The sequence below is a fragment of the Trichechus manatus genome, unplaced genomic scaffold (genome assembly GCF_000243295.1).
Source record: "Trichechus manatus latirostris isolate Lorelei unplaced genomic scaffold, TriManLat1.0 scaffold00128, whole genome shotgun sequence".
Lineage (NCBI taxonomy): Eukaryota > Metazoa > Chordata > Mammalia > Sirenia > Trichechidae > Trichechus > Trichechus manatus.
The window spans coordinates 758,419-777,717 of NW_004444064.1; the positions used below are offsets into that span (position 1 = coordinate 758,419).

A 19,299-nucleotide genomic window follows, 5' to 3' on the forward strand; every position below is an offset into this window, starting at 1 on the left:
CCTTTTATTTATGTGGTGTATTACGTTGATGGATTTTCTAATGTTAAACCATCCTTGCATACCTGGTATGAATCCTACTTGGTCGTGGTGTATAAATTTTCTAATTTTAAACATATTTTTAGAATCCTTTTTTAAGGAGCCAAGGATTTTTGCATGTGTGCACACCTGCCATGTGCACACACATGGTTACAAGAAACTGTATCATCACTGATGGAGGGACTCCTTGGGGTGGAGTTAGAAAAAGAAAGGGGATTCCAGGGTGAGGCTGCAGAGGGAACCCCGCATATGGAATGTATTCACTGTGTTCTTCATTGGCAAGACACCACAACACGAGTCATGAAGTTTTGGATTGAGCGTCGAGGTACCTATCAGAGAAAAGCAAGTGAAATGGGGGAAAGCTCCTTGGCCCTCTCCACCCTCTCCTGTAGCCCAGTTCATTTGACAGATTCTGAAAGAGGCCCAGAGAAAGGAAAGGCTTTTCTCGGGAGCATACTGGAAACCAGTGGTAGATAAGAGACGAAATCTGTCTCTGGTGATTGTATTGAGTGTGCAATGGGAAGCTGCTGGAAAGTTTTAAGTGGGAGTGTAACTTGACCTGATTTCAGTTTTTAAAGACTCATTCTGGCTACTGTGTAGAGAATAGATTACAGAGGGTTAAGGATGGAATAGTCCAGAGACCAGCAAGACAGAGTTATTCATAGAGAATTCTTAACAGACAAAAGCCTGCTGTGTTCCATGGGACCACAGCAAAAGATGGTCACCAGGACGAGAATGGAGAGTGGAGATGGAGAGACGGGCTGTGTTGGATCTACTGTAGAGGCAAAGCCAAGAAGACCATTAGCGAATTGAGTGATAGGGATGAGGGAAAAGGAGAAACTAAGGATGACGTCAAGGTTTGGGCTTGAAAAGTGCATGATGGATGGAGAAATGTGTGTGTTTAGTCAGAGGATAGGGAGAGAGAGAACTAGGAACAGAGGAAGAGAGAGAGAGAGAAGAGAAAAAAAAGAGAGACGGAAAGAGAACACCAGGGGTGCTGGTTGGATATATTCATCTACTGATGAGTAAACTGAGGCTCGGCATAAGCCACCTGTCTCGGCACTGGGGGTGAATCAGCAGAGGGTCTGACTGCAGAGCTGCCTGAGGTTCTGTCTGAATTGGACACAGCCTCTTCCTCAGGTGGCAGGGCCATGGGGAGGAGAGTGAAGTCGGCCCCTCCAAGGTCAGACACCACATGAGTGGCCTTCAGTCCCTTCTTGCCCAAGGTCTCAGTCTCTCCATCTGTCATCAAGAGGGTTGAGCTAGAAGGTTCCTGAGACTCTGCCTTGGGTCACCTGTACCCTGGTGCCCAGAATGTGGCCTATGTCCAAGTCCGGGTAGGTGTGTGTACTGTCTGCTGGTGGACCCCGCAGTAGTGCAGCATGAGAGTGGTGGGTTGCTGGTTATGGCCTACGGGATCTTCTCTGAGGAACAGTGGTGGCCTGCCTCCCAGGGGAGAATGATCACTTTCCAGAAGAGAAGGAAGGTGTGTAGCTTCAGCACTCTCTGAAGGTGGGGTGGAACCAGGAACCACCCCGGGAAGGACATCCCTGACACTACCGTCTTCCTCTTAGATTCACAGGGAGAGTTTGAGGCACAGAAATGAGGGAGACCCATCCCACAGGGTGTGAGGATGGGGGTTAGAATCAAGGAGGGGCTGTTTACTCCCAACCCTGAGAGCAGGTAAGGTCTGGATGGGAATGGAGGTGAGAGGGGCTCCAACGGGAGCAAAGACCCAGTGCCTGACCCATGCCCTGCCTCAGGCCTCCCTCCTAGCATCCTGCCTTCCCTGTGGCCCAGAAATTGGAGGTGATCACTGAGACCCAGTTGGCCTTTGACAATGACACCATCGCCCTAGCAGAACTTTGAGGCCTGGTTCTGGGTCATGGAGGGGCTCAGTGAGCCTGAGAGGTAAGGTGGGGCAGGAAGTGGCCAACAGCAGGGCAGGGTCTCCCTGGTGGCCTTGTCAGAGAGCAGAGGGTGTAGGGGATACTTGGTGTCTCCCGCGTCTCTGGACTCTGCATGTACACCAGACCCAGCACCCTGAGGCCCCTCCTGGGGTTGGTCCCAGGATCTCAGGGTGTGGTGGACACAGAGCTGGCCCATGCGGGCTTGGGATCACATGGGATCTGCCCTAGGAGCAGAGCAATCGGAGCATGGTGGGTGCATGCGAGGAGGGGTCACATGCGCATGCTGTCCTCTGGCTCCTGCAGGCCCTGTGTGCACTCAGGGCAGTGGACATCACTCTGGCTTCCTGTGCAGTGTCCACCTGCATCCCCACGCACTGAGGAGGTCATGTGCCTGTGCACTCCCCAAGCCTCACTCCACACCCACCCCCATCCACTGTGGGCTCCTGACCCTGCGTCCTCTCTGAGCCAGCACTTAAGCAGTTCCCTGTCCAACCTCTCATTGTACAATTGGGAAACGGAGTCCAAGAGAGAGGCAGGGATGACCCAGGGCAGAGAAGTGGGCAGAGTCCGCAGGAGAAGCAAGCTTCCAGCCTCCCAGCCCAGGGCTCAACCCCTCCCACAGCGTTTGCTTTGGAAATGAGAGCCCCAAAGATGTGGGGGACCCTGTCCACCCCATGTGGGGCCGTTTTTCTCTCTGCATGTCCACATGCTCACACACACATACACACACACTGACTTCACAGATGGGACCATAGGGGTGGGGTCAGAGGAGGAGAGGGCACCTGGGAGGTGACAAGGCGGAAAGAAGAAAGAGGGTGGAGGCAGCATCCAGTCTCCTAGCCACATGCCTACAGCACATACCATGGGGAGGGGAGAGATGCCAGGATGAACAGCAGGGGGATCCCAAGGTTCTCAGGGGTCTTCCTGGGCTTGGCCATCCCCAGGGCAACCTCAAGAGGACAGAGCCTGGGTCCTGCAGTCACTGGTCTGGGACCCTGTAACTAGGATGAGCTCCTCCTGGAGTAAAGGGGCTACCAGAGAGAAGCCTTCAGTTTTCTCCTCTATAAATTGGAGGTGCTTAGAGAGGGTGACCCCAAGGATTCCAAAGGCTTGGAGAAGTGACTGATAGTCTTGGTTCTCCATCAATGACCCACTGCACCCCGAGGCCCCAGGAAAATATTTTCTCCTCCCCGGAGGTATTTCTAATCTACAATAAGTGTGGCAGTCTGGGGGACTGGTGAGTTGGGGGTCTGGCAATGTGGAGCGGAGCACTGAACCACAAGTTTGGGGTCTAAGGACAAGACCGGTCCTTGTTGGAGCCTCAGATTTCCTGAGAAAGTGGGGCTGGAGTCTGTGCCCTCACTGTAAAGGGGCTGCCTCATGAGTGAATTGGACACCCCAGGGCCAGTGGAGACAAACAGGAGGTCCTCCACACCACCCACAGAGCCTGCAGGTCCTGCTCCTAGCACTGCTTTCTTGGTGGTATGAGATCCCCAACTCTCTGCTTGCTTCCCTTTCCTTTCATCTCTTGTAAGATAAAAGGTGGTGCAGGCCACACCCCAGGGAAACTCTCTTTACTCTGGGTCAGGGATGTGACCTGAGTAAGGGTGTTACAATCCTACCCTAATCCTCTTTAACATAAAATTACAATCACAAAATGGAGGACATCCACACAGTATTGGGAATCATGGCCTAACCAAGTTACACACATTTTTGGGGGGACATAATTCAATCCATGACACCATGGTATTTTCAGTCACCTCATATGCATGCAAAAGCTGGACAATAAATAAAGAAGACCGAAGAAGAATTGATGCCTTTGAATTATGGTATTGGCGAAGGATATTGAATATACCATGGACTGCCAGAAGAATGAACAAATCTGTCTTGGAAGAAGTACAGCCAAAATGCTCCTTAGAAGTGAGGACGGTGAGACTTCGTCTTACATTCTTTGGACATGTTATCAGGAGAGACCAGTCCTGGAGAAGGACATCATGTTTGATAAAGTAGAGAGTCTTCGAAAAAAAGGAAGACTTTCAACGAGATGGATTGACACAGTGGCTGCAACAGTAAGCTCAGACATAGCGATAATCGTGAGGATGGTGCAGGACCGGGCACTGTTTTCTTCTGGCGGACACAGGGTCGCTAGGCATCAGAACCGACTCGAAGGCATGCAACAACAATAACAACAGTGATAAAAGGTCTGCCTTGAGCATTATGCTCTTTTAAGAAGTATCTTATGGGATCAAATTGACAATAGCAACTCAAAAGATTAGAACCTCAGGGGGCAGTGAATTTACGCTAATGGGGGAGGAACCACTCAGAAAAGGAGGGTGAGAAGGGTTACACAACTGGAAGAATGTGATCAATACCCGTGAATTGTATATGTAGAAACTGTTGAATCGGTGACTGTTTTGCTATGTATATTCTCAACAACAACAAACAACAAAATAAATTAAAAAGAAAGAAAGAAAGAAACATTGAGTGCCTACAATATGCCTGGCACTGTTCTAGGTACTGGGATACAGCAATACACAAAACAGAAAAAAGAAAGTATATATCCCTAATGGATAATACATTTGATAAGACGAGAAAAACAACAACGAAAATGTATAATAGCAAAATATAGAGTGCATGAAATGGTGATGTGGGCTATTGAGAATAATAAAACAAGGAAGTCATGGAAAGGAGTGCAGGGGTGGGAGTGAGGATAACCAGGGAAGACCCTCTCATAAGGTGACATTTGAACAGAGGCCGGAAGGAAACAAGAGAGGTCGCCTTGGAGATGTGAGGGAGAAAGGCATTCTAGGCAAAGAGAAGAGCAAGTTCAAAGCCTAAAGTGGGAACATACTTGTAATGTTTGAGGAACAGCAAAGAAGTCAATTATGCCTGGAGCTGTGAGCACTCACAGAAAAGGGATTGCCATCCAGATGATTCTGACTCATGGCGAACTCATGGGTTACAGAGTAGAACTGCTCCATAGGGTTTTCTTGGCTGTAATCTTTGTGGAAGCAAATCACCAGGGCTTTCTACCAGGGCACCACTGGGTGGGTTTGAGCTGCCAATGTGCCACTCCAAGACATCTAAAAACCCGGTAAAAAAAACAAAAAACAAAAAACCAAACCCACTGCCAACAAGTTGATTCCAACTTATAGCGACCCTATAGGACAGAGTAGAACTGCCCCATAGGGTTTCCAAGGAGCACCTGGTGGATTCAAACTGCCGAAATTTTGGCTAGCAACTTAACGACTACGGTAGAGGAGGTCGAAACGACTAGATCACGCAAGGCCTTGGAGACCACTATAAAGACTTCAGATTTTACCCCAAGGAAGACGGCAAGCTGGAGCCCTGGTGGCGCAGTGGGTAAGAGCTTGGCTGCTAACCAAACAGGATGGCAATCTGAATCTGCCCGCTGCGTCTTGGAGACCCTGTGGGGGAGTTCTACTCTGTCCTTTACGGTAGCTATGAGTTGGAATCAACTCAACGGCAACAGGTTTGGGTTTTTTTGGGTTTTAAGATGGCAAGCTATCGAAGGGTATTAGGTGGAGTGGTAAGAAAAAAAATGGGCAGGGGGATGCTCATGCTCATGCCTTTTCTGGTAACTTGACACCTCAGAGAACACATCACCAACGCACCCCTCCAGGCCCTGAGCTGTGGCCTTACTGGATTGTAGAATATTCTAGAAAGGAGGCAGGTCGTCACAGTGATTCATCCTTTTACTGCAGCTGGACTCAAACTTGATTTCTTTCTCCTGCCAGTTCTGCACTGCTGCAGTAAACACCCAGTGTGCCCTGATTTTCCCGCTACCCCACCCAGGAGAGAGTCCCAGGAATGGGGTTTCTGGATCAAAGGATGTGCTTATTCAAAATTATAACAGCTAAAACAAGACCACGTCCCAGAACAGCTGTAGCAGCTATGTTGCCACCAACAGTCTAAGACGGTGGCTGCTTTCCTGCATCCCGCCTGGCCTGGGCGTTATAATTCCTCACAATGGTTTTCAATCTGGTGGCAGGTGGCCAGAGGATCACAACGTTGCTTTGACTGGCTATTGCCCCGTTGAGGTGCGCTACCTTTCAGTTGTTTACTGGTATTTTGGACTTCCTCTTCCTGAGTAGTAAGTTCAGATCCTTAACCCCGTGGGGGAATTTCTCCCACCCTGCGTTCTCCAGGCATTTGATGTATCTAAGAACACTATGCAAACCCTGGTGTGTAGTGGTTAAGAGCTATGGCTGCTAACCAAAAGTTCACACCTCCTTTTTTTTCTTTTCAAAAAGCCTTTTAATGTAAAAAAAAAAAAAGAAAAAAAAGAGTGCTTTGCAATTAGATCTCAGGGGTATGCCTGCTCTGTGCAGTGTCTCTGAGGGAGGGAATGAGGGTGCACCAGACCCTTCCCCTGCATGACAGGAGCAGATCAAGCCTCACACAGCACAGAGGGAACATCACACAGCCCAAACCTTGAACAATCCTGGGTTTTGACCTCGTGACTCTGAGCAGCCACTTTGCATCAGTAAGCCACTGTTTTCTTATCTCTAGAATGGGGGTGTTTTCTGAAGCCTCACTGGGATGTTTTTATTTTTTTTAAACAGGCTCTCAATACAGGGAGGTACTATTACGTGTCAGCTAATAAAATGACTTGAAGGTACTAATGTTATTCATCACTAACCCTCCTGCCTCCCCCAATTCTCATTTGAAAGCTAAGGGCTTTCTTTCTGCTGGAGGCCCCCATGTTCCATCTCTTACCAGAAGTCACTGATGGTCTGAGCGTTTTCCTGTGGATCATGGTGCTGCGTTTAACTGTATGTCCCTCCTTTGTCCCATCCCCAGTGTGAAACGAGTCAGCTCAGGATCCGGATGAGACCTGCCCAGTGCAAAGTGTCAAGCTGGGCACACTGGAGAGGCTGGTAGAGCATCTTTGCCTGCTTTCCTGCGCGGTAGCCTCGCCAACATCACCACATTCCTGTGTACCTGCAGAGCCTTCAGGTCCCAGACCTGCTGTTCCTAATGCGAGCGCCCAGCCCCTCCACAGCACAGTGACAACTCGGCCACCCACCAGCTGTATTTCTTGGGAATGTCACCTTCCCTTTCTGAGCCTCAGTTTGCACCTCTGAAAAGTGGGTTGGTAAGAGAACCAGCTTAGTAGAGTTATTGTAAGGATTGCATGGGATAAGCCACAGCAAGTGCTAACCCAGAGCCTGGCTCTGTGGAAAAGCCTGCTGGAGGGTCTGGGCTTGTTCACATTTATTATTTTCCTCTCCCCCATGAAGAAGTTGTCCTTCTTACTCACTGACCCGGTGGCCTTGAGTAAGCCTGTTTTCTCACACGTAAAGGGAGTTTGAGGTTCCATAGAGTAGGTCCACATCCCTGGGGTAGTCAGAACAGGGATCCATGGGCACCTGCAGAAGGACCCCAGGCCCACTCAGATATTGGTGAAGGTGCTGGTTGGGATTTATTTATTCAAATATATACATATATATCTACTCCGTGCAGACACTTTTCTAGGCACTTAGCATCATTCGATGAACAAGACAGACGAGAATCCCTGCCCTCTTGGGTTTCCATTCTATTCAGGGAGTTAAACTGTATCACCAAACATTATTGACAGGTAGCGTACGCGGTACATTCGATGGGATGCCCTCATGACCTCCTCTAAATACGGAAGCATCCTCCAAAGGGACAGCAGACCCCACCATCAACTGAAAGAGTGAACTTTGGGTCAAGAGGAAGGGGCTCTTGATTCCATTTAAGAGTGTGTGTTTGTGAGGAAGCTGTGGCTGGGGAGCAGCGGGGCAGAATCCAGAGTTCCATGCATCTTAGGATTCCCTCTAGAGGAATGAATTCTGGGAAGCTCCCCCTGCAGGAGGAAAGCAGTCAGAGGGCTGTGGACAGAACCCTGGATGTTGTAGGGAGCAGAGAGGTGGCTGGGGGCTCAGAGTGGACTCTGAGAGAATCCATCCCCACCATAGTCCCTTCCCAGCTCTGCTTGTACCCCTCCCCAATCTGGGGTCCCAGAACAGGAGGTGTAGGGAGCAACTTGCTCCTCAGTCTACTGAACCTCAGAGGTGTGTGCTCAGCCCTGCCCTCTGGGATAACAGTGTCAGGGGGAAGAAAAGACCCACACACGCATGCAGAAAATAAGGCAGTTCACTGGCGCACAAGCCGCAGGTTGAGGAGTCACAAGGGCCCTGGGAAGTCTGGGCCAGGCCAGACTCCATTTGTATCCTCATCCACAGATATTCACAGAGCACCAACTGTGTGCCAGCACCACGCCGTGAACGCACAGACACAATCTCTCCCTCACGGAGCTTAATTTCCAGTGGGGAGGGACCAGAGGTGACAGACGGAGAAGTATGCCAGGGTTCCCTGAGGAAAGGGAGTTGGTCAGACCATTGATCGAGAGCTTCCTGGGATCAAGGTTCTTTGCTAGCCCCCTGCTCGACCAGGAGAGCCACTGCCAGGACAGTCAGTGTGGCCTCGGGGAGTGGTGTGGGGCTGGCCTCTGGAAGCGCAGGGTCAGGCACCGGGGCCCAGCCCCCTGAAGGAGGGCTGTGGGACCCCGCTGTTCACCGGCCTACCCCCAGTGCCACCTCCTTTCATCCTGAGCATTGCCTGGATGGGTACCCACAGGATTTCTGTCCCAACTTTCTCTGCCTCAAGGTGCTGGTGGCCTACGCAGAGCTCAGCATGCCTGACTTGAACTTGGAGTACTGTGGCCACCTTCTCTTTGCCCAGTGGGAGCACCCGGAGCCAAATGAAGCTGAGCTAGAGGGTAGGGAGGACTGGGTGTGGGTGCATGCTTGCATACGAGGAAGGGCAGGGCAGAACCACACAGGGAGGAGCTCCAGAGGCTGGTGTTGGCCCAGAACTCAGAGGAACCTCGGACTACCCATCTGGTGGACTGCAGACTGGGAAAGCTTTTAGTGTCCATGGGCTTGAGCTTCTCTTTTTAAATTTTTTTTTACATTTTATTTATTTTTGTGGTGAAAATATACACAGCAAAACATACACCAATGCAATACTTTCTACATTTACAATTCAGCAATACTGATTACATTCTTCAAGATGTGCAACCATTCTTGCTATCCTTTTTCCAAATTATTCCACCATAAGATAGACTCGCTGCCCCCTAAGCTTCTCATCTAACCACTGGAGCTGCTGTTGTCTATGTGATCACATATAGATAATTCTTTAGAGTACAATGTTCAAGATAAACATTCTTTACTAATTAAGCTAAATTACTGTTTGGCTCAAAGATGTCTTATGGGGATAGTTTTAAGGTTTACAAATTGCTTCAGGGCAATAGTTTCAAGGAGTTCATCCAGCCTCAGTAGCTCCAAAAAGTCTTGATCCCATGAGTCTGAAATTCTGTTCCACATTCCCTTCTTCCCCCCCCCCCCCTTTTGATCAGGATTCTTCTATAGATTCTTTGATCACAATGTTCAGATACGGTAGCCAGGCACCATCCAGTTCTGGTCTCATGGCAAAGGAAGTTGTTCATGGAAGTCATTAGACATGCAGCTCACTTCCTCCTCCAATCCTTGACTCTCCTACTTCCTCTGCTATTCCAGGGGGATAGAGACCAACTGGATGGCCTCTTGCAGTCTTTCAAGACCCCAGGCACTACACAATGAACTAGGAGGTAGAGCAGACACACTAAAAATACTGGGCCAGTTGACTGGAATGTCCCGTGAAACCATGACCGTAAACCTCAGAAAAGGCAGTCATGCTGGTGAACTTTTCTCCTCTTGTATCTCTAGCATCAGAGCCAAAACCAGCTCTAAGGCTGGCTCAATAGCTAGTGCCCAGTCCAGTGCCAGCAGCAGCACAAGCTCCAGAGCTAGAGCTAGCTCCAGAGACGAAGCCAATTTCAGCACTAGCTCTGGCAACCCATCTGGAGCTAGAGCTAGCTCCTGTACCAACATCAGTGCTAGTGACAATGGAAGCTAGAGAGAGCCAACTCCAGCAACGGCACTTGCACTAGCTCCATCCAAAGCTAGAGCTAGGGCTGGCTGTTGAGCTACAGCTAGGGCCGGCTATTAAGCTAGTGCTAACTCCAACACGAGTTCTTGCACCAGCTCCAGAACTAGAGTTTCACCTCTAGTTCATGATTACAGCCAGCATCAGCTACTGAACTAAAGCCAACTCCACTGCCAGGCTTAGTACCAACTCTAGAGGTAGTCAAGTCTAGCACTGACTCCAGAGTTGGAGTCAGTCCCGGCAGCAGCCCCACAGCTAACGTTTATGTCATGTTCCAAGCAGGAACCAGCTGCAGCCCCATCTCCAGCACAAGCTGTAAAGACAGAACCATCATCGGCTCCAGCACAATTTTTCAGAGGTCGAGCCTGCTCTGGCACCATCTCCAGACCTGCAAGTCGGTTTCATATCCAGCTCCAGAATCAGCTCTAGCATCACATTGACCACTCTGGCATCATCTCGAGTATTAGCACCTGAACTACAGCCACCCGAAGAGCTAGAAACATCTCCAGAAGTAGTTCTAACACCCCTCCTGAGGTAGAGCCAGCTCCTGAACCAACCCCAGAGCTAAATGCAGCACGAGCTACAGGGGCAGAGCCAACTCCATCACTGGCCCGGTACCAGCAGCAGAGGCGGAGCCAGCTCCACCCTCAGGTATGGCTCTGGTACCGGCTCCACAGCTACTGCCCCACTCTCGGACCAGACCCAGAGGCGGAGCCAGCTCCACCCCCAGGTATGGCTCTGGTACCGGCTCCACAGCTAGTGCCCCACTCTCGGACCAGACCCAGAGGCGGAGCCGGCTGCAGCACCTCCTCCAGCACCAGGTCCTAGGCACAGCCAGCACGGGCTCCAGCACTGGAGCTTTTCTGCCCCTCACCTGAGTCTCTTCGCTCTGGTTGGTTTTTTTGGGGTAGTATTTTCTTGTTTTTCATCTATTTTATGGTTTAAGCTTTACAACTCACATAAAACAAATTCTCCCATTTTAAAGTGTGTAACTTAGTGGCTTTGTGTACCCTGACAATGCTGTTCAACCATCACCATTATCTAGTTCCAGAACATTTTTTTCACCCCAAATAGAAACTCCATATCCAGTAAGCAGTCACTCCCCATCACCCCAGTTACGGACTGAATTGTGTCCTCCAAGATGTGTGTCAGCTTAGCTAGGCCATGATTCCCAGGGTTGTGTAGTTGTCCTGCATTGTGTGATCCAATTTTCCTGTGCTGCAAATCCTAACCTCTATGATGTTAATGGGGCAGGATCAGAGGCAGTTATGTTAATGAGGCACGACATCATCTCCAGGATTGGGTTGTATTTTGAGTCAATCTCTTTTAAGGTATAAAAGAAAGAAGTGAGCCGAGAGGAGAGGGACCTCATTAGCACCGAAGAACCAGGAGCAGAGCACGTCCTTTGGACTCAGGGTCCCTGTGCTGAGAAGCTCCTAGACAAGGGGAAGATTGATGACAAGCACTTTCCCCAGAGCTGACAGTCTTCCCCTGAAGCTGGCGCCCTGAATGTCGACTTCTAGCCTCCTTGACTGTGAGAGAAGAAATTTGTTTGCTAAAGCCATCCATTTGTGGTATTTCTGTTACAGCAGGACTAGATAACTAAGACAATGCCCTACAAGCTAGCCCCTGGCAACCTGTAATGGGCTGTCTCTATGGATTTACCTACTCTGGTTCGTTTACCTAAATGGGATTATACCGTCTGTGGCCTTTGAGTCTAGTTTCTTTCACGCAGCTTAATGTTTCTGAGGTACAATCCAATGTGCAGACATGTCAGTATCTAACTGCTTTTTTATGGCTGATCGTTATCCTATTACACGGCTGTACTACATTTTGTTTACTCACTCATCTATCGACGGACATTTGGGTTGTTCTCACCACGGGGCTAACATTAACCGTGTGGCACTGAGCCAGACTGGTGGCTCTCTGGACTCTGCTGGTGAATCAGCGCCCATGTCCAGATTGAGTCCATTTCCAGTACTGGAATCCTCTCTACAGCAGCTGTTCTTGGTTAGTGAGGACCTGTGAGGTGGGGGCTTCACAGCTGGGAAAGAAATCCTCAGGCCTGTGCTCCTTTCCCAAAGGCAGCCCTGAACCTGTGCAATGCCACAGCCCCACTCCCAAGTTCCCAATCTACTACCTGGCCTCCTTCAGGAACCACGATTCCTCCCTACACTCAGAGCTACCAATACCCCTCCCACCCACCCTCTCACTGGAGAAGGAGTTCTCAGTCCTGGCTGGGACTCACCCAAGAAACAACTCAATTGGAATCCCCAGACAGGACCTCAAGGGCTGCTGTTCTTTGAAAGGGCCCAGGGCGATGCCAGTGGACAGCCAGGACAGTCTCAAACCCTTAAAGAGCAGCAGTTGCTCCGTTAGACACTGAAGCAATTGAGGCTCAGGATGAGGGGGTGGGCTCAAGCTTATATAGCTGAAGGCGGTACTTTATTTACAGAGGGGACACCTGGAACCAGGTGACCATCTGCTATGTCAGTGCCCTGGTGGACAGTGGGGCTGAGTCCCTACACGTCCGCCTGTGTCCGCATCGCCAGCCTTCCCTGATGAGCATTACAGGGATGCAGTGGCAGTGACGGCCTCCTCCAGCTGCTGCAGGAGCTCCTCCGGCTGCAGCGAGAAGGTGCTGGTGTCCACTCTCTGGAAGTCTGGATTGGCGATCAAGGACGCCAGCACCTCAGTGATCCGACTGACATCGAAAGCAGCCTGCTGAGCACCCAGCCTGGTGTCGTCAACACTCCCCGCTGTCCCAGTGCCTGTCCCATTGGCCAGGGTGAGGAGCCTCTTTTCAGCGATGACCTTGAGGAAGTGGTAAAACTCTTCATAATTGATTCCTGTACAGGACTTCATGATCACCTGGGCCAGAGAGGAGAGAGGCCGAGTGAGGCACTGCTTGTTACCAAGTTGTTACAACTGACGACCGTGGGAAACGGTCCAAGCTGCAAGGGACGCCAAAACATGGGCCCTGCCCACAAGGACAAAGATTTGGGGACAAAACAGAGAGACACCTAGGTGGCTCAGCGGCCTCACAATGATCAAACGTATCTAACTCCTGTAGCCTGGAAACCACCTCAAGGACACGGTTGCCTTGGCCCTGTGAAGTGTCGCACACCTCCACCTTCCCTCCCATACACAGCCCTGGCCCTGACGAGCCCCCTCATGCCCACATCCCCCGTCATGGTTCTCGTGGGGCGCACTGCTGGTCTGGTCTCACTGCCTTAGCCTGGACAAGTGCTTAGTCCACAGCAGGAGGGACACCAGGGCAGGGACGCAAGCTGACACAGGAGAGTCGTGCTGTGAAGGGCCCTGACTCCCGGGCTAGAGTCTGTACTCAGGACTGCAGGGAACCAGAGCCTGGCCAGAACTTCTGGAGGAGGAAAGATGCACCCCACCCCCGGGCCTGGCCACACCTGGCAGTGGTGGTACCAGTCAGGCATGGCATCTCTCCACTCGCTGATCTCCCGCTGCACGGCGCGGAGCTCTTGCTGCAGGAAGTGCCACATGGGGGCCAGGTTACAGCCGTTGACCCAGTTGTGGTTGATGGAGATGGTGTCCTCCTAGAAGGGGCAGGGCACAGGTGGCTCCTGTGAGCCCACAGCAGGCACTGCCTTTACAAGCTCCCTCTCCCCACAGTCCACAAGCACCAACCAGGCCTCGCGGGGCCAGGCCCTGTGCCGTGAGCCCACAGCAGGCACTGCCTTTACAAACTACCTCTCCCCACAGTACACGAGCACCAACCAGGCCTCGCAGGCCAGGCCCCTTGCCGTGAGTGGTGTAAGGTCTGGAACACAACCGTGGAGGCCCAGCCCTTGTCAGCCAGGTGACTCCCTCTCCTACAAAGCCGCCAGCAGACTATCTGTGCTTGTTTAAGGAGAGCAGAGGGAGCTGGGACGGGGGTCATCTAGTCCACAGCTGATCCAGCATGGCGCTGGAAGATTCCCAAGGGCCTGAGCGCTGGCCCAGCCTTTGGAGGTACAGGGAGCCAGCACACACCTGGGGCAATGCCCACCAGTGGCCCAGGGAAGGAATGTGGGAGAGGAACACAGAGTGGCCGGAAGGCCCTCAGCAATGCCGTGTGAATGAACCTAATGGCCCCACACACGAGGGCCAGCCAGCTATGGGCTCTCCCAGCAAGATGGCCTGCCCACTGTGGGACTGGGGGCGGGGTGGGCACTGCCCTGCTGCAGGTACCAGGCAGGCACCCAGGACAGGTGCTGAAGGACAAAGGGGGCCTGTGGGCGAGGTGTGGAGCAGAGGGAGACACGCAGGTGAACGGTAGACGGAAAGCTCCCAGGGCCCTGTGGGGAGATCCAGGCACCTGCCTCTGAGCCCAGCCAGACCTCTGGGGCTGGTTGGCCACAGGCGTGTCTTCCTGATCTCTGCGGGGCCAAATCCCAGGGCGCGTGGGGCAGTAAGCGCCCGCCTTACCAGGTTGTGGACCTGGTGGTGCCATCCGCTGGGCACGAACAACATCTCGCCTGCCTCCTGCGTGACCTCCAGAGGCGGGCTGCAGTGCGCACGCGCCGGGTGCAGGCGGACGTCAAGGAGCGCAGGCGAGGTCACATCATAGGGCAGGCTGCCGTGGCAATCCCGCAGGGCTTCTTCCTGCCCGGGCGGAAACAAGATCCACTTCTTCCTGCCGCAGACGTTGACGGACCAGCTGAAGGAGCGGAAGATGTCGGCGTGGAATGGTGACCTGTGGCGAGAGCTCCTGGTTCGTGCCGGTTGGCTTCGGTATGGTGTTTGCTTCTTCTGGACGAGACTGTCTCTGGTTTACTGAGTGTACCATCCTAAAGGCCTCCCTTACTCATATATGACAAGCCCTCCCCCTCAGCTCTCACATCTGTGCTAAGCTTCTCTTCTCCTGAGAACCTGGCCTGCAAGCCAGGTAGGTGGGCCACACCTCCCACACTTGACCCCCAGAATGACTGCAGAAGCTGCATGTGCTCGGAGCGGAGGCAGGGAGAACGGGCTGGTCCAACAGGAAGGGCTTGGATGCCACCCTTACAGCCCAACTTTATGGCCTAGCTAACGGGAATCTCCAAGAGGTTCTGAGCAACGGCTGAAACACCAGTGGGGAAGGTTCTGGCAGAGGGACCTGGGGCAGTCAGGAGGGAAGGAGAGAAGGCCAACCCTGCAGCCCTGGGGCAGCTGGCAGGCGCCCAGCCTTACCAGGTGCCCGCGGGCCCCATGTAGATGAAGCGGTAGTCGTCCACATTGATGGCGTCCCAGTACTCGTTCAGCCAGTCTGAGGAGAAGTACACTGGCAGGGAGTACACATCCTCTGCCGAGGTGTCCCTTTGGAGAGAACCACACAAGGGCTGTGGCCGGAACGGCCCCTGAACCCCACCTCCCTGCAGTTCCCCACACTGACGCTGGGCTTGGCCGCTGTCCGGTTCTAGTCAATGGGGCACTGGCAGATGAGATACAAACAGCATTTTGGAAAGAGACGCACACTGCTCTCTCCGCTGCCAGGTGAGTGACCCTGAGCTACCGACTGGAGACACGTGGCTGCCCACAGCCAGTGCCAACTGCCAGGCATGTGAGCAGGGCCATCTTAGACCACCCAGCCCTAGTCCAGCCACCAGCTGACGACAGTCCCCGAGACACCCAGGGCGGACCCGCGGAAGAATGGCTTAGCGGAGCCCTGTTTAAATTGTTGAAGCACAGAGTTGTGCGTAAATAAAACTGGTTGGGGTCATGTATCACACGGCGATAGAGAGCGGATGCAGGTGGAGAACCAGGCACTTGAGACCCCGTTCCAGTTCTGGGATGTCAGCTTCTGTTGACCCAGGGGCTTCCCGATGCATCGTGTGCATTATACTCGCTCTCTTGGCTCCGGGGGCCCCCTTCGCTTTTTCACTAACACCAGTGAACTCCGCTCTCCCTTACTGATGCGAGGCCACAGGGCCAGCTATGAGGATGGTCCAGTCCTCAGAGGCACTTTTTTGTTCCAGGCTGACCCCCAGCCATTCCTTCCTTCCCTTTCCTCCTGGTCCGTCCCAGAACCCAACAAATGGGCATCCAAACACGCCTAAAGCAGCCTGCGGGAGTCTCTGGAGAACCAAAGCACAGCTCTGCAAATGCCATGCTGAAAAGTTTCTGGATTAGCTCACGCACACATCGTGGCCAGGGGCAATGAGAAGGAAGGCCCCAGTGGCATCAAACCATTCAAAGCTCCCCAAAACACATGCTGGTCCTCCTGCCTGGCACAGCTTTGCGCACCTGGCGAACTCCTATTTACCTTAAAAACCCTGCTCAGACATTCCCTCCCTTGTGGCCTCTCCTGACTGCCTGATCGCAGGCCTTCCTCTGCCCTTTTTATTTTTTTAGAGTTGCCGGATAAAATACAGGACACCCAATCAAAACTGAATTTCAAATAAACAATGAACAATTTTCTAGTATAAGTATGTCCCATGACATACTTAACCTAACGGAGTCCCTAGGTGGCATAAAAGGTTAAGCCCTCGGCTAGTACCTGAAAGGCTGACATTTCAAATTCACCCAGAGGCATCTCAGAAGTAAGTCCTGGTGATTTACTTCCAAAAGTTCACAGCTATTGAAAACCCTACGGAGCACACTTCTACGCTAAAACACATCAGTTTGCTGTAAGTCGGAATCGACTCAATGGCAACTGTTTTAAAAAATTCCAAAAAAACACTTATCGTTCATCTGAAACCCAGACCGACAGTGCGTGACAGCGTTTGGATCTGTGTCCGTCTCTGTTACTGGAATATGAGTTCCCTGAGAGCTGGGCCAGTGCCTGACTGTAACTTAGCCACAGTCTAACGGGGCAAACTCTTTGTGCCAAACAAGAAATGGTGTGGCACAGAACACCATGGGGCATGCTACGAGATGAGGCTGTTGGGTGATAGGTGATGGCTACTTTTCACGCGCTATCGGGTTGGTCCTGGGAATCACAACCACAGGGGCCTGGGTTCTATGCTTATTTGATCTCTTTGAGTCTTAGTTTTCACATCAGTAAAATAGGAACTCAGTTGTTCACTCATTCACTCAACATTAACTGAGCACCTACTACGTGCCAAGCCCGGTGCCAAGCGGTGGGTGTCTGACCACGATGGTCTTTGCTCATGAAAAGCACAGCTCTGGGTGGGGAAACAGACCCATTACCCAAGGACTACACCGGTGAGTGGAATGCAGGGCTGGCGTTGGGCTGGTGCCGCGGGAGACCACCCTGCCCATGAAAGTGAGTTGTGTTTCTCAGAGTGGGCTCCATTTGAGCTCCCCAGGGATGAAGTATGTGGTAGGTGGGGACAGGCGGCGAAAGGTGCTGAATGCTACATTAAAGAGTTCACGCTGGTCTTGACAGTGATGGGATTTTAAACATGCAGTGGGGCACGATCCCGCTGGAAAGATCATTCTGTCCACCTTTCAAGGGCCGAGCAAGTGAGGGGCAGGATTTGGTGCAGGGAGCTCAGTCTGGAGGCCCCCGTGGCAACCATGGCATGAAAGGACAGGGCCTGAACTGAAAGAGAAGGGGGGAAAGGAGAGAACAGTTTTAGGGCATCTGAAAGGCAGGTGGCTCAGGCTTCACCCCGCCAGTTAGATGGGGAGGGTGGGGGAAAGCCCTCAAAGCTGACTCTGGGCAAACAGGACAGAAGAGCAGGGCCATGTGCTGACAAATGACACCTCTTACCACGCTGAAGAGCTGCTTTCTTTCGCACCCACTAAAATCCCTAAGTGGGGAAAAAGAAGAGTCCTCTAGGTGCAGCTGATGGCTCCTAAGGCAGAAAGGCCTCAGGGTTCATTCAGGTCTAGGAAAAGCAGGCCCTGCCACAGTCCGTACTCAGGGCCTTTTTACCTGCACAGATGCCAGTCTTTGAGGTAAAGACAGCCCTTCGGGGAGGAATCATTCTCCTGGATGTATGCTTTCCAGTAGCTGATGTAGTCTCTGAGGGGCATGTGCTCCTTGGGGTTGGAGTTGTATTCCTGTACTCCACAGTTTGCAACAGGTACAACTATGTCTCCTGAAACAAGAGGGACAGCAAAGCTTGTGCCCTGCACACTGCGGCCTTTTCTGAGCATCCTCCACGCTGCCCATCCTCGCTGACCCTGTTCTGACCTCTCCCCAGGCTACCTGTCTCCAGCCACTGGCCCTCCAATTCATTGCCAACACCTCACCAGATGACTTCTCTAGAGGAACCACTTCTGCCTTGCCTCTCCCCAGACCCCCCAGGGCTCCCCTCATTGGAGGCCTCTACAATCCGACCCTGGCCTCAGGGAATTTGGGCACCGACTCTAGTCGGTTCTGGAACTCGGCGTTCCCGGGGCGGGTCGCCCTTCCGTTCAGTCCTCACCGTAGTTCTGAAGCAGATAATCCAAGTTGGGCTTCCCGTCGGGGGTCACCCAGTGCTTCCTGCTGCCCCAGCCCTCCGTGAAGGCGCTGGAGAAAACACAGGGCACGTTGGGGAGCAGGTAGCCCTTAAAGAAGTCGGCGTAGGAAAAGGCGTCCGGCCTCTCGATGAAGTCCACGCAGTCTGGGGCCCGGCGGACCCCGCCCGGGAGACGCCCCCGGAGACCCTGGAAGTGCTTCTCCGCGAGCACGCGCGTCTCCCGGTCCATCCCCGCGCCCCGGCCTCCGCGTCCGTAAATGGGGGCGCCGCTAGCCGCCCCGCAAGGCTACTGGAGGACCCAGGCGGCGAAACCGAGCCCGACAACGGGCGGGGGCTCGAAACCAGGCTTTGGCCTCCCAATTGCTTAGTCTTTACACCAGGAGGTGAACAATAAACACCTGTTAAAAGCCTCTCTTTCGGCGCAACAGCTGTGAGCAAGGCCGCGGTGCCGGCAGGAACGGAGACGGCGGGGCACAGAAACACGCAAACTCAGGTCAGCCCGCGCCGCCGAGCGGAACCAAGAACCCGAGGGCGCGGCGTTGCTGTCCAACCCCAAACGTCGCGCGCCGGCCCTGCACATGCGCACAGTGCGCTACGGCCTCGCCGGCGCAGACGCCTTAGCGGCTCGGAGCGCCTCAGATTGTCTCGGACCGAGAGGCCGGGATTCTCAGACGGCGTCGGCCCCGGGTCTTGCCGTCTTCACGCTTCCCCAGGCGCCTCAGGTAAGCAGCGTCGCTAGCCTGTGGTTATGCCTGTGCCCCAAGCCCTTCCGGCCCACCCCCAGCGCAGTCCTGCCCGCCTCCGCCGTTGCCAAGGTGATGATTCCCCTTCTCTTCCCGGTGTCCCGGGTGTTGGGGAAGGTGGCGGGATGTGGACAGGGCTGAGAAAGGGGCAGAAGGGCCAGAGGTGGGGTCCTGGGGAGTAATGGGGACCTGGAGGGGCTGCTGGGGGCCTAGGGGGAAATAGGGACCTCGCGGGCTGCTGGGGGCCTAGGGGAAGGTGAGGACCTG

The 19,299-nt window shown here is 53.0% G+C and overlaps 2 protein-coding genes across 2 annotated transcripts in view; one reads left to right on the plus strand and one right to left on the minus strand.

Annotated features, from left to right (window-relative positions):
- Window positions 1–12,410: 12,410 nt before the first annotated feature.
- JMJD4 (jumonji domain containing 4) lies at window positions 12,411–18,785 on the minus strand. Its single transcript, XM_004384829.2, has 6 exons — window positions 18,254–18,785; window positions 17,758–17,923; window positions 15,108–15,233; window positions 14,364–14,631; window positions 13,346–13,492; window positions 12,411–12,791 (listed from the first exon to the last, which is right to left on the minus strand). Exons 1-6 carry the CDS (start codon window positions 18,516–18,518, stop codon window positions 12,489–12,491), a joined length of 1,275 nt encoding a protein of 424 aa, XP_004384886.1. The 5' UTR covers window positions 18,519–18,785; the 3' UTR covers window positions 12,411–12,488.
- A 98-nt stretch (window positions 18,786–18,883) lies between these two features.
- The window catches only part of SNAP47 (synaptosome associated protein 47), an 80,462-nt gene continuing 80,046 nt past the window's right edge, over window positions 18,884–19,299 (plus strand). The window contains exon 1 of the mRNA XM_023739050.1: window positions 18,884–19,011. The gene's annotated coding sequence lies outside the window, so the exon portion shown is untranslated. The remainder of the gene's footprint in view (window positions 19,012–19,299) is intronic.